Source organism: Bombina bombina, chromosome 4 (assembly GCF_027579735.1).
Source record: "Bombina bombina isolate aBomBom1 chromosome 4, aBomBom1.pri, whole genome shotgun sequence".
NCBI classification, from domain to species: Eukaryota; Metazoa; Chordata; class Amphibia; order Anura; family Bombinatoridae; genus Bombina; species Bombina bombina.
This window is the reverse complement of record NC_069502.1, coordinates 904,615,086-904,630,356: the sequence shown is the minus strand read 5'-3', so window position 1 is coordinate 904,630,356 and position 15,271 is coordinate 904,615,086. Positions and strand designations below refer to the sequence as shown.

Genomic DNA, 15,271 nt, shown 5'->3' with positions numbered 1-15,271 from the left:
GTAAGTGTATGCTATAGTGTGTGTGTATCTGCATGTATAAGTGTATGCTATGTAGTGTGTGTGTATCTGCATGTATAAGTGTATACTATGTAGTGTGTGTGTATCTGCATCTATAAGTGTATACTATGTAGTGTGTGTATCTGCATGTATAAGTGTATGCTGCATGTATAAGTGTATGCTATGTAGTGTGTATGTATCTGCGTGTATAAGTGTATGCTATGTAGTGTGTGTGTGTGTGTATCTGCATGTGTAAGTGTATGCTATGTAGTGTGTGTGTATCTGCATGTGTAAGTGTATACTATGTAGTGTGCTACTGTGCATTTTTGCTGACTTTAAAGGCCAGAATCTAGAATATTAATGGGGAATGCAGAGAGCAGTTTTAAAGAATTTATTAATAAATGTGCAATTAAGATAAAAATATTTAGCAATGTCTTTGCAAATACAGCGCTCACATAGCCATACCAGTGGTTTGAGCTTAAGTTTGATTTGCTGCCTAAGTGTATTAAAATATATGACTTTATTTAGAATTTTATTACTTCGGTCTTATGGTTTTTTAAGCCCCGCCCACCACATTTCAATTTTTTTGGGGGGGGGGGGGGGGGGTGTGTCCCTCTTTTGAATTTTGAAATGTTGGGAGGTATGCAGACTGGCAACTAGTTTATACACATTTTTTTTTTAAGTTTCTTTAAGAGTTGATTGGTAAAGGGGAATGAATCTGATTAAAGATTTTATTTCAATTGTTGGTATCTTTCGTACTTTTTATGACGCCAAAAATATGTATTGTTCTTATTTATGTTTGATCTTGGTCGAATAAAGTTTCTTAAAAAAAAAAAGGAAAAAAGTAAAAACAAAAATCACTATAAATAGAACCAATACACCAAACATTTTTAGTTGTATTATATACAACTTATCTTTTTCAACAAGCTCTCAAAAACAAAAACATAACCTAGTAGCGCGCACATTACAACCCCAAATCTACCAGAGTCAATCATGGAGGATTCTAATTACAATCTTTGTTTTGTTTATTACTAGTAAAGTTGTTGAAGAAAAAAAAAAAAAAAAAGAATTAGTCCTGTTCTGTCAGGAAGACTAGGAGCGAGGGAGGTTTCGGAGCTCAATGCCGAGCAGCGTTACTTGACGTCAGTGCGCCGCTGTCAGAAAAAGCTGGAGACCCGCCCAGGGAACCAGGCAGCGTCTTCCTTCGCGTGTGGGTGGCAGCGGAGATCAGGATTACTGTTGTGGACGTAGGGACGGGAGAGTGGACAGAACGTATGTGACGTACGAAAGACATTGTGGAACGGAAGCGGAGTAGCCGTCACCGGGGCCTAGCAAGTCTCTTTTTACCGGGGATCGCACCGTGTGCGGGTTACCGTGTTTGGGAATAGGTGACTCCCTGCTAAACGCGGCCCCTGCTGCACGGGGTAGCCATGGACGAGCAGGCGGGGCCCGGTGTCTTTTTCAACAATAATAACAACTCGTTGCTTTCTGCCGCTGCCGGGACAGGTGCGGGAGCTGGAAAAGGGTTTGAGGCCGCGACTGGAGAAGCATCCTCAGCTGCCGGTGGTGGCGGAGGCACTGGGACAGCCGGGAGGGCCCAGTACAGCATTCCCGGAATCCTGCACTTCCTACAGCATGAGTGGGCCCGTTTCGAGGTGGAGAGAGCGCAATGGGAGGTTGAGAGAGCTGAGCTGCAGGTAAATGACACACGGCAATAGTGACACTCATTGAAACGGGTGCTTTCAGGAGAGTGTGGGAGGAGGATCGGCATGATCATTGGAGTGGGTTTCCCTACTGATCAATAAACATCTGCATATAAATGTCAGGGACGTATCCTTTCCGAAATAAAATCCCTAATATATCTACAGACATGTTCATACGTATTTAAAATATGTATACGTAGGTATACTTTTTTTCTTTTTCTTTTGTTGTCACTGAATTACAGCTGTAAGTTTAAAGTGTTTACAACCCACTATTGGAGTGAAGTAATTAGATGTATTTTAATAGTTACTGAATACTGTATATTTTTATATATTACTATTTGTTTATAAGTAGCTAAACACCATGCCAAGATTTAAATAAGCAACACAAGTTGGTTTTGTCTCCTTGTTTGCATAAAGGAAGACAGGTATTCTTTATTTGATACTACAGAAATTCTGTTATGCAAGCACATAATTTAGTGCACGTTTTTGTGTCCATATTTGTGTGTTTGTATATATGCATGAAGTCAAATACAGGGTGCACTATACATACATCATAATATTCCACAACAACAATGCAATCTCTAAATAAGGGAAATGTAATAAAAGTGCAATTTTGGGCCACTCACCCTTCCTATCTATAACCCCCCCCCCCCCATACACAGTCACACACACTTTAGGTGGGTCAGCTGTCTAGTTACAAGTCACAATTAAAGGGACATAACAGGAATTTAAAAAATCTCAAATATGCTATGGAACTTTATTTTTACATCACTCTGCTTCTGGGTTTAAACCCATAGTTAAAGTCCGCTTCAGCTTGGCAGTCTGCTTTTAGCTGGTATCTTTGCACTTATGCCGCTCCTGATTGGTTCACTGACTGTCACTGCAACAGCTAACTTTAAAGGGACAATAAAGTCAAACTTACATTTTTATTATTCAGACACAGCATGCAATTTTAAACAACTTTTTAATTTTCTAGCATTATCAATTTAGCTTCATTTTCTTGGTATCCTTTTATTTTAAAATAGGCTCAGGAGCAGCAATGCACTACGGGGAGCAAGCTAAACACATTTGATGAGACAATGAAAAAAGGAATATATCTGCAGCCACCAATTACTTGCTAGCTACCAATAGTGCATTGCTCCTAAGCCTACCTAGAGTAAAGCAAATGGAAAGTTGTTTAAAATTGCTTGCACTGTCACATGTGTGTCTCTTTAATTCCAATATATACCCAGATTACCAGGGGGCTGAGATCCCTAAAACATCAGAATTTTAATAGGATGGCAATCTTAAATATATAACATGTCATTTACAGGATTAAAATGATACTCAAGGCTTTAAAGTACCACCTGCATTATGTAAGTGTATGGAAGCGTGGTATTGCGTTTGTATTCTATCAGGTCGGATCTCAGCTGCAACTGCTCAGAAGACAAGAATAAGACCACGCTTCCATAGACTTAAATAGTGTGCGCAGTCTACTGGCTGCACCAGCTGCCAGTAAAAAACAAAAAAACTGATTTTACATGGAGGCGTCCAAGGTGGAGAATAATAATGCAGGATAACAGTAAGCTTTAATGCTTAAATTAATCATGTGTTTGTTTTGTTGTGGCGTTTTTTTGTTTGTTTTTTACAACCTTGGCATACTCTGGAATGATATAAATAGATGCAATCTACTAAATAATGAAATATAAAGGAACTGACTTTACCTTCACATTTTGGGGACGTACGCCTTCCTTTCATGAAGGAAGTGGAATAATGTCCCCTGGTCTATCTCTCAATGCTCCCTGTTCTTTCTCTGATCATCTTGTCTTTAACTGCAATTCGTAGGAGTTTATCAGTATATAGCCGACCCCGACTTGTAATGGATAATGTGTTATTCTACTACTATTATTATTATTATTATTATTATTATTATTATTATTATTATTATTATTATTATTATGTAATAAAAGTATTGTACAGTTCTGTAAATGCATAGTCTTGACAGGCTTTTTGTAGGGTTATAGGGGCTTGTGAAATAGCTTTTCAGGAATGCAATGTTTATATAAACCACCATGCTGGCTATAGCATACTCCATTTCTACATTTAAAGGGACATTATACTGCTAAAATGACATGCTCTAATTCGTAATAGCATGTACTTTTATCACTAGTGACGCTGCAGCTCTATGCAATTAAAGCAACAATAAACCCAAAAATGTTCTTTCACGATTTTAGGTAGAGAGTTCAATTTTAAACAACTTTTCAATTTACTTCTATTATCTATTTTGCTTCATTCTCTTGGTATCCTTTTTTGGAAGAAGCATCAATGCACTACTGGGAGCTAGCTAAACACCTTGGTAAGTCAGTGATGAGAGCTATGTTCTACAGCACCCAATCAGCAGCCAGCTCATGAGCCTAACTAGGTATGCTGTTCAACAAAGGATACCAAGAGAACAAAACATAAGGTAATAGAACTAAATTAGGAAGCTGTTTACAATCACATCATGTAAGAAAAACAATTGGTTTTATGTCCTTTTAATCCCTGCAATGGGTTTAAACACATAGCTAAAGTACCACTTGGAACCTAATGAATTACAACATGTAATTTTATTGCTAGTATGGCGCTGTGAATTTTGTTTAGATATATCTCTGTTATTATTGGGATTTAGACATATAGGTACACTGATAATGTTAAAGGGACACAAAATCCCAAAATGTGTTCTAATGATTCAGATAACACAATTTAACAATTCACTTTTATGTAATTTGCTTTGTACTCTTGGTATCCTTTGTTGAAAAGCATACCTAGGTAGGCTCAGGAACTGGGAGCTAGCTGCTTATTGGTGGCTGTAGAAACGTAGCTCTTATCATTGACTTGCTGATGTGTTGCAGTAGTGTGTTTTCTACTTCAAAAAAGGATACCAAGAGAATGAAGCAAAACCTGATAATCAAAGAACACTGAAAAGTTGTTTAAAATTATATTCTCTATCTGAATGAGACACCATTTTGGGTATCATGTCCCTTTTTTAAAGAGACATGAAACCCAAAAAATATATTTTGTGACTCCGAGCAATTTTGAAAATTTACGTATATTCTGTTTTTTTTTTTTTCTTTTCTTAATTCTCTTGTTTATCCTTTATTGAAAAAGCATCAATGCACTGCTGGGAGCTAGCTGAATACATAAGCAAATAGCAGCAGGGTTGTGTGTGCAGCCTCCAATCGGCTAGCATCTCTGAAGAAGTGCATGAGACATGCGCGAAACATGTCAGTTAGTTTAAGCTGTCCTTGCTAAACTACTCTACAGATGAATAAAACTCCACTGGCTATCTATCCGGATTTGTCCTCCTTTTTCCCTTTTTGTTTCTAGCTCCTGTGCCTACCTAGATATTCTTTTCGACAAAAGGATACCAAAAGAACAAATCAAATGAGATAACAGAAGTGAATTGGAAATGTTTAAAATTGTATGCTCTGTTTGAATCATTTAACGAGGAATTGAGTTACATGTCCCTTTTTTTTTTTAATCATGAGGAAAACCAAGTGAATAGTCTAGTCCAAAATAAACTTTTATGATCCAGATAGGTCATGTAATTTTAAACAACTTTCTATTTTACTTTTATCACCAATTTTGCTTTGTTCTCTTGGTATTCTTAGTTGAAAGCTAAACCTATGAGGTTCACATAATTTCTTAGACCTTAAAGGCCGCCTCTTATCTGAATGCATTTTGACAGTTTTTAACCACTAGAGGGTGTAAGTTCATGTGTGTCGTATAGATAACATTGAGCTCATGTACATGAATTTACAGAGGAGTTAGCACTGATTCGCTGAAATGCAAGTCTGTCAAAAGAACTGAAATAAGGGGGCAGTTTGCAGAGACTTTGATACAAGGTAATCACATAAGTAAAAAGTGTATTATTAATATAACTGTTGGTTATGCAAAACTAGGGAATGGGTAATAAAGGAATTATCTATCTTTTAAAACAATAACAATTCTGGTGTAGACTCCTATCTATCTATCTATCTATCTATCTATCTATCTATCTATCTATCTATCTATCTATCTATCTATTTTTGATCTTGCATCTACAAATCAGATTATTTTTTCAGTCAAGGGGTGTGTACTTTTCATTACCTCGGCCTTTGAGATGAGTAAACAGGTTGTATAATCATTTCCCTTCTCAAGGTTGTTTTTGTGCCTTATTAAGGGTGTAGGAATGACTACACTTTATTATACAGTAATGGGGAAATACAGCATTCATATATTTTATGGACTGTCTTCCATGTGACTTAATAGGTTTCTTTTCATGATTCTTTTTTAAGCATTATATTTAATATTCTTGTTCAGTAGGTAATTGCTTTCCTAATATTACTTAACAGTATAATTTACTTTTAACTACATTCAGTTTTACAGCTTGAACGTAAGGCAGACGTAAGCTCCCACTTCATCTTAGTTTAGAATCTTGTTGAAAATCTCTTTAAATAGACACTAAAGTCAAAATTAAACTTTCATCATTCAGATAGAGCATTTAGTTTTAAAAGACTTTCCAATTTGCTTCCATTATCAGTTTTACACTTTTTATATGCACTATTTGTGAGGCACCTGCTCCTATTGAGCATGTGCAAGAGTTCAGTGTATACAAGTCCGTTATTACCTGATGGCTGTCATGAAATTTGTCAAAAATCTACTGCCTATTTTAGGTACTATTGTCTTTTTATAATGCTTTGATTATACAGTTCTTCTTCTTTGTTTAATGGTCTTTTACAGAAACACTAAACCCAAATTTTCTTTCATGATTCAGATAGAGCATGCAACTTTCTAATTTACTCCTATTATCCAATTTTCTTCATTCTCTTGCTATCTTTACTTGAAAAGCAGGAATGTAAAGCTTAAGAACTGGCCCATTTTTGGTTGAGAACCTGGATTATGCTTGATTATTGGTTTGCTAAATGTAGCCACCAATAAGCAAACGTTATCCAGGGTGCTGACCTTAAAATGGGCTGGCTCCTATGCTTTAAATTCCTGCTTTTTAAATAAAGCTAGCAAGAGAACAAACAAAAAATTAAGTTTTGAAAGTAACGGGTTCCATGCAAAGAAAACTGTCTGGCTTATTTAGAAAACGATAATCTCTTTGCAAAAACAACATTTTAAACATCCTGGTAAAACATTGTCCATTCCAGAAACTACCCCGCACAAAACACATGCTAACTAATTCAAACATAGCGAAGACAAAAACGAACAGCGGAGTGCGGCAAAGGTGATCAAAATTTTATTCAAGCATGGAAGCTGTGCATAATAAAAGATAAAAAGCAAGTGTAAAAATGGCCTGACTCATTTCGGCTCATGTTTTCTAAAGAGACTTGCCTAATTCAAATATTTCTGGGACTTCAAATCTTCCTACTGCATATTTGTATGGCAACTGTTATTGTTGTAAACACTGTACAGAACCTACCTCCCCAACATTATAGTCTGCACTCACCATGGTTCAAAGCCAAGCTTGACAAATTCATTCTAAATCTAGGAGTTGGCTAAACAATTTTTAAGCCATCAAGTTTTTGCAGCCATCTCATTTCTATATATTTCATGATTGTCTAAAATATATGCAGCAGTAGCCTACCCTTGCGTTGTCAGTCAGGTTTTGAATGAAGTGTGTGCAAGAGTGAGAGGTGCGGCTGTCAGCCTCACTATTATTCTAAGCAGCAGGGCACATTTTCTAGTCTTAGTAGAGCCCTGGTTTAAATCAGGTGTGCACACTTTTTCAAATGAGTGGGCACGTACAAAAGCTTGTAGGCCACCTTTTGAGTTGGTAAATTAACTCATGACTTTGTATTAAAGGAATAGTAAAGTCAAAATTAAACTTTCATGATTGTAATTTTAAACAACTTTCCAATTTATTTATATTCTTCAAATTGCTTTTTTCTTTTGGTATCTTTTGTTGAAAGCACACCTCGGTAGGCTCAGCTGCAGCAAATCATTACCGGGACCTGCTCATTAGCATAAGTAAACAAACAGTGGTTTGCACTCGCTGGGCTTTTCAAAAACGTGCCTTTTTTATTTGTGACGTTTCGGGGACCGTATCCCCTTCCTCAGAGAAAGTAACAGTTAAATGAACATATTTATACACCAAACATCCAATGAAAACAAACCCCACCCCTTGATTCAAAGCAAAAAAAACACCAAGTGGTTGTCCTAGCAACCACAATAAACAAAGTACATATACACCCTCTATTCCTCTCATCTGTAAGAAGGAAAAATAAAGTGAAGAAAAACATGACATTGAAAGTTTAAAAATAAGTACACAAAAGCTATCGTCCTATAGATCCAAGCCATAACAGTAGCAGGCAGACGGATAAACAGAGCCATCATATGCAGTGTATCGGCACTCGCTCTAACAACGGATCATTCCTGACATGGATAAGAGGAGGCAGAGGAAGGCCTTACAGCAACACAGAATGCGTCATCACGTATAGTCAGCTGTGTAAACGGCTGATCCGGCCGATCGGTACACTCACTGTCACTACAAGGAAGGGGAAAAAAGTGTATTATGTGGGCACTGCCTTTTTTGTTTTAATCCAAATGGCATCACCTAACTTTGTATGATGTAGCTATTCCCTATTACATGTTGACTCTGCTCCTACACTTGTAACTTGCCCTACATTTGGGCTTTATATTATATAGTCCTCATGTGCATACATTTTATTTTTGTTTAGCCAATATTCCTGCATTGTGCCTGCTCATTTTTTCCCTTCCTTGTAGTGACAGTGTACAAATTGGCCGGATCAGCCGTTACGTGCTTTGTTTACACAGCTGACTATACGTGATGACGCAATCTGTGTTCTGTCAAACTGCCACTACGAACACTGTAAGGTGTTCCTCTGCCTCCTCGTATTCATGCGTGAACTGTCAGGTATGATCCGCTGTTAGAGCGAGTGCTGATACACTGTATACTGCCTGATGCGCCCTCATCTGTCTGCTACTGTTATGGCTTAGATCTATTGGACAATAGCTTTTGTGTATTCAGGCTTATTTTTAAACTTTTGATTTCATGTTTTTCTTCACTTTATTTTTCCTTCTTGACGCTTTATTTTTTTTCTAAATCAAGGGTTGGGTTTGTTTTCATTGGATGTTTGGTGTATAAATATGTTCATTTCACTGTGTTACTTTGTCTGAGGAAGGGGGCAAGTTTTTGAAAAGCCCAGCGAGTGCAAGCCACTTTGTTTACGTATGCTATTTAGTATGTATGTATGTGCACAATAACCTATACATTTTGGAATTACCAGTTTGCTACAAAGAAATACAAAAAGGAAGTGAAGCAGTGTGGCACAAAGTACCACAAGGCTGCATTAAACTTGCTGGGCTTTAGGTTTTATCTCCCTAATTTTAAAGGATCTTTGTATCCACCTATTTATTGGTTCCTTCTAAAACTTGACATTACAAAATGTATTCTAGTGTTTTTTTTTTTTTTGTGTAGTGTACATTCACAAGCCTTTATTATGCAACTAGCCTTAATAATTCAGTATCACTTGTGCAAAAACATCAATTTCTGAAGGTTTCCATTTAAAGAGACACTAAAGTCAAAATGAATATTACATGATACAGGGGGCCAACAAATTGGGATATTGTCAAAACAAATTATTGCTCTTGGTCTGTCTCTTTTCCACTAGTTCCGGCCAAGGGATCCATTGCTTGCATAAGATTTACCCGTAAAGAACAATAGGCTATAAATAAGATGCACAATAATGTAGGGCTTGATGAATCCTAGGAAACCAGTTCTGCACATTTTACCCTGATGTCACACTCCTCAGATCATTCTATGTATATCTGTATACAAAAACACTTGCCTTAGTCAATTTCAGTACTTTCTTGGGATGTACCCAAAGAAAATGATAAAAAAATGTCTGCAATTTGAGCACTTTTATAAACTAATTTGCATAAATACAAAAATATGAGTAAAAGCTACTAAATGAAATGTGAAAATGCATTGTCATGTTTCTTAGTGTACATTAACAGCAGCATAGAAGGCAGTTTACTAAATGTTTCACAAACATACTTTATAGTTCCACATTTATCTTTAAAGTGATGGTAAACTCTTTTACTTATCAATTGCATATTTACACTGCTATAGGTATGTATAATCAAACCGCATTGTTATTTTTTTAATTTAGTATTTAATTTCTAAAAATTTTCCTAATCTTTTGTAAGCTGTTTGCTCCGCATCTCCCCGCCTCGCTCCGCCCCTCTTACATGCCCGTAACCACACTCTGTCCTTAGTCCTCTCTCCACCCTCTCCTTACGTCACCCTCATTGCTCGTTCATGAGATTCTAATTGTTGACGCATGCGCATTCATTTGCATGACGTCTAGGAAGTAAACATTGACTCGTGACATTCAATGTTTACTTTTCTAAGTGTGAATGATCATTTGGTGTCTAGCGGGTGTGCGAGCGATCCTTACAAAGGTTATTATTTTGCCAAATAATATTTTTGTTTCTCAAAGACAGTATTTTTATAAGAGCAATTACTTTTTATTCTCAAATTATGATCGATTATCTACATAAAAGTATTCCAAATCGTTTATTCAAAACGTACTAGCTATGTACATAAAAATTTTTATTTCATCAACATTTCTATCAATCTGTAAACACAATGTTCAAATATGTCTCAGTTAGATATCTTATTATAATTATATTTCTATGTAATCTAATTCTTCCTTCAAATTCTATTGGCAAATTAGGTCTGACATTTCATTTGGGAAACAAACATATTGACAATCGAAATTAGTATGATGTACTTACTGGCACTACTCCAAGTAAGGAATGTATCGTAAAATAATAGTATACAATACAGTGCTTACTTTCGAGTGCCGAGAGTGCCGTGTGAAAAAAAACAGAAGACTCATGCGTGAAATCGACCGTGCACGCGCAAATTCTTAGACGTATTTTGATGAAGTTGATTGGTTGTTAGGATCGTCGGGAATTATCGTTAGGGCACATGCGCATAATTTGTAATGCAAAGAGCCTGTCTAGCGACTGGATAGAGGATTGGACACAGGCAGGGTAAATCCATGTGACGTCACGGTGGGCTGGCGATTTAACAGAACGGATAGATTATTGATTTTGAAATTGTAAGTAAATGGCTATTTCATGTTTATAGCGAAATTTAAGGAGACAGTTTAATATGATTTGATAATACCTATAACATATTCACCCTATACTGAGTTTACCATCCCTTTAATTTACCTTCCCAAAATATGGACTTTATTCTCCTATTGTTCAACAAGACATATAGTCAGGTTTCAGTGATGTAAAAAAATGAGACAAAGATAAATCATTTCAGAACTTTTTCCACCTTTTAATGTGACCTATAAACTGTACAACTAAATTGAAAAACTAACTGAAATGTTTTAGGTAGAGGGAAGTAAAAATAAAAAAAATAAAATATGGTGGCATAAGTGTGCACACCCTTAAACTAATACTTTGTTGAAGCACCTTTTGATTTTATTACAGCACTCAGTCTTTTTGGGTATGACTCTATCAGCATGGCACATTTTGACTTGGCAAGATTAGCCCACTCTTCTTTGCAAAAACACTCCAAATCTGTCAGATTGCGAGGGCATCTCCTGTGCACAGCCCTCTTCAGATCACCCCACAAATTTTCAATCGGATTCAGGTCTGGGCTCTGGCTGGGCCATTCCAAAACTTTAATCTTCTTCTGGTGAAGCCATTCCTTTGTTAATTTGGATGTATGCTTTGGGTCACTGTCATGCTGAAAGATGAAGTTCCTCTTCATGTTCAGCTTTCTAGCAGAAGCCTGAAGGTTTTGTGCCAATATTGACTGGTATTTGGAACTGTTCATAATTCCCTCTAGCTTAACTAAGGCCCCAGTTCCAGCTGAAGAAAAACAGCCCCAAAGCATAATGCTGCCACAACCATGCTTCAGTGGGTATGGTGTTGTTTTTGCACCAAACATATCTTTTGGAATTATGGCCAAAAAGTTCAACCTTGGTTTCATCAGACCATAACACCTTTTCCCACATGCTTTTGGGAGACTTCAGATGTGTTTTTGCAAAATGTAGCCTGGCTTGGATGTTTTTCTTCGTAAGAAAAGGCTTCCGTCTTGCCATCTACCCCATAGCCCAGACATTTAAAGAATACAGGAGTTTGTTGTCACATGTACCACACAGGCAGTACTTGCCAGATATTCCTGCAGCTCCTTTAATGTTGCTGTAGGCCTCTTGGTAGCCACCCAGACCAGTTTTTCTTCTTGTCTTTTCATCAATTTTGGAGGGACGTCCAGTTCTTGGTAATGTCACTGTTGTGCCATATTTTCTCCACTTGATGACTGTCTTCACTGTGTTCCATGGTATATTTAATGCCTTGGAAATTCGCTTGTACCCTTTTCCTGACTGATGATACCTGATGATAACAATGAGATCCCTCTGATGCTTTGGAAGCTCTCTGCGGACCATGGCTTTTGCTGTGGGATGCGACTAAGAAAATGTCAGAAAAGACCAACTAGAGCAGCTGAACTTTATTTGGGGTTAATCAGAGGCACTTTAAATGATGGCAGGTGTATGCTGACTCCTGTTTTAACATGACTTTGAATGTAATTGCTTAATTATGAACACAGCAACATCCCCAGTTATAAGAGGGTGTGCACACTTATGCAACCACATTATTTTAGTTTTTTTTTTTTTTTTTTTCCCCTCCACCTAAAAGATTTCAGTTTGTTTTTCAATTGAGTTGTACAGGTCACATTAAAGGTGGAAAAAGTTCTGAAATGATTTATCTGTCTCATTTTTTTTTTTTACATCACAGAAACCTGACATTTTAACAGGGGTGTGTAGACTTTTTATAGCCTATGTGTGTATATATATATATATATATATATATATATATATATATATATATATATATATATATATATATATTTGGGAATACGCATTTGTTATTAGCTTAAAGAACCAAGTATCTATGAGCCATACAATCAACAAAATTAGTCTGGTGCTGATCTGTTGATTTAAACAGCAATGATGATCACTACTAGTCGCTCTTTGAAATTCAAAGTCTTATATATTTATTTTATTGGAAGGGGTAAGGCCTCTTTTTAGAGTTACCAGTACTGGCTGGGCACAAGACTGCTCATTTGAAAGAGGGGGATTGCTGTTTTGAAAGAAGTTTTCATGTCCTGTGTATTGTAGGGGGATGTAGAGGGGAGATATCCCTTCTAATGATCCATATGCATTTTAGTGATAGAGGATGCTTATATGGTGATGTTAGGTTCTTTTTTAAAACCACAGCATTTATAGATCTTGGCTCCAGAGTAGGGCCCCCTAACCCAGTGTTTCAACTCTATTATTCAAGGCACACTAACAGGTCAGATTTTCATGATATGATAACCCCCTTGACAACAAAAGTGAGATATTAGAAGGTATGTGAAACACTTCCTCTGCTCTAGGCCATTGCAACAGGCAACATGTCCTCTGCACATAGAGACATGATGCTCTTCAGTGTTCTCCACATAAATTTTGCCAGGTGGGTGGCATTGTATTACTTTGCAATATTCTAGAGCTGCAACAACTAATCGTCATAATCAATTATGAAAATAGTTGTTAACGAATCTCATAATCGATTAGTTGGTTTGCAATTAGTTGGTCTGTGCACAACACCAGCTGCTTCACTCCAATGAACTCCTGCATATGGTATTGTGTTTTATGGTTATGTCCATAGCCTAAAGGACGTCTACAGACGTCTACTTTTCACTTTTTCAGGACAGTATAAGTTTACAACTACCCCTGGCTTATGTGCAACCCAGATATAATAGTCATCATTTGGATTGTTTATATTAAATCTGGTGATTTGTAACTATCCTTTTCATGATATAGTGCCAAGCTTGTTGTTTACACCTTGCCCCTAGATTGATGGGAATTTTTTAAATTGATGTGCACTATTATCTGTTTGCACAATTAGCGTATTGCTTGCTATTGCTGATTATATGTACTGTATAAATAAATGTGTAAGGCTTTGTCCTGTTATTGATATACAGTCCTTAGCGCTTTTTGATTTTGTTTTTTATTGTTTTTTTTTTTATTTTTTTTATTTTTAATAAATTGTGATATGTACCAGATTCAACCTTTATAAGTATATATTTGTTATCTTTAGAGCGGACTAGATATTTCCCTTAACCTTATAGCTGGTTATTTGCCATTGCATATAGATATTCAAGATAGTTTTATGTTAGAATGAAGTCAATGGTTACTTTATTGAGAGGCCCCTTGCCAAGGTAAACACTTAGCATTGGTGAAGAGCTAACAAAGATAAATATCCCACTTTGGTGAAATTGGCAAAACCCTACTTATACACCTCAACAGCCTTTTCTCTGCTGCAGGAAATATAGCTGCAAACAGAGAACCAGCCTTAGCCAGAAGAATGTGGACATGTTGAGATTTTTGCTTAAAGGGACATAATATACATATGCTAAATCACTTGAGTGATACAGCATAACTAAGCATAACTAAAAAGCTGACAAGAAAAAAACAAAACACCTGAACACCTATGTAAAAATGGAAGGTATCTGGGTGGACAGTAATATCAGCTGGATGGTGTGCCCATTAACCCCTTTACCCAATGCGATGTGTGTGTATTTATACTTTGTGCAGTACTTTGCTTATTGTACTGAGATAGATAGAGATATATATATATATATATATATATATATATATATATATATATATATATATATATATATATATATATATATATATATATATATATATATATATATATATATATAATTTTTTTTTTTTTTTTTTTTTTTTTACACACACATGTTGGAGCCGTAGGGATGATCAGATAATATACTGCAACTTGGTTAGCTAACAAAAATTGTCCTGTGAATTTCATTAACAAACCCATATTGGCTACTCCAAATAAGGTAAGTGGAGTTTGGTAATTCAATGACAGTTGTGGCAAACATGGATTAAATCTATTGAGAAAGTTTTAACACTAATTTGGTATGTTAGTTCAATGCAAGTCTAAAGAAAAGCCCTTTTTTATAACCCTTTTAAGCATTTACATTTTTTGTTTGTATTTTTCCAATTCCGTCCTTCATTGTCATGTGCTTGTATACTTGCAGGCTTTGCAGAGTATCTGCCAATCTACTACATGTTAACTAAAGACACCACATTTTTAGGTCATAGTAATGGCACACAGCATTTCAAACTAAGAATGACTTAATTACTTGATACATTTTGTTTTAATGGTAACTGCTTGAGTGCAAAAATCAATGTATCTCTAATGGGTTTGACATAATATTGAGACTATTGATGTATTCTTATTTATTTTGTTTTATTATTTCTTAATCACTTAGACGTTTCCTATCTTCTTGTCCTGTTTAAGCTTGCTTGTGACTACATTACAGTGTGAGAATTTGTATTTATTTTATTTAACAGGCCATTAATTTACACTCAAGTATTGCATATGTTAGCGCTTGAGAAACAGCAGGCATTAGGGTACCTAGGAAATGTTCCCTGGTTATATGCCCTTGTACTACTGTCTTAAGTTGTGTAAAGGTGCAGGGGTTACAGATGTGCTTCATGTTT

General features: G+C 36.2%; 1 protein-coding gene across 2 annotated transcripts in view; it reads left to right on the top strand.

Annotated features, from left to right (window-relative positions):
- The first annotated feature begins 1,096 nt into the window (after positions 1–1,096).
- Positions 1,097–15,271, top strand: part of STRN (striatin) — a 574,950-nt gene continuing 560,775 nt past the window's right edge. The window contains exon 1 of one of the 2 annotated variants that reach the window (XM_053711828.1): positions 1,097–1,694. In XM_053711828.1, coding sequence (XP_053567803.1) covers positions 1,428–1,694 — 267 coding nt within the window. In that variant the 5' untranslated portion in view covers positions 1,097–1,427. The remainder of the gene's footprint in view (positions 1,695–15,271) is intronic. The other variant, XM_053711827.1, reaches the window with a different exon arrangement.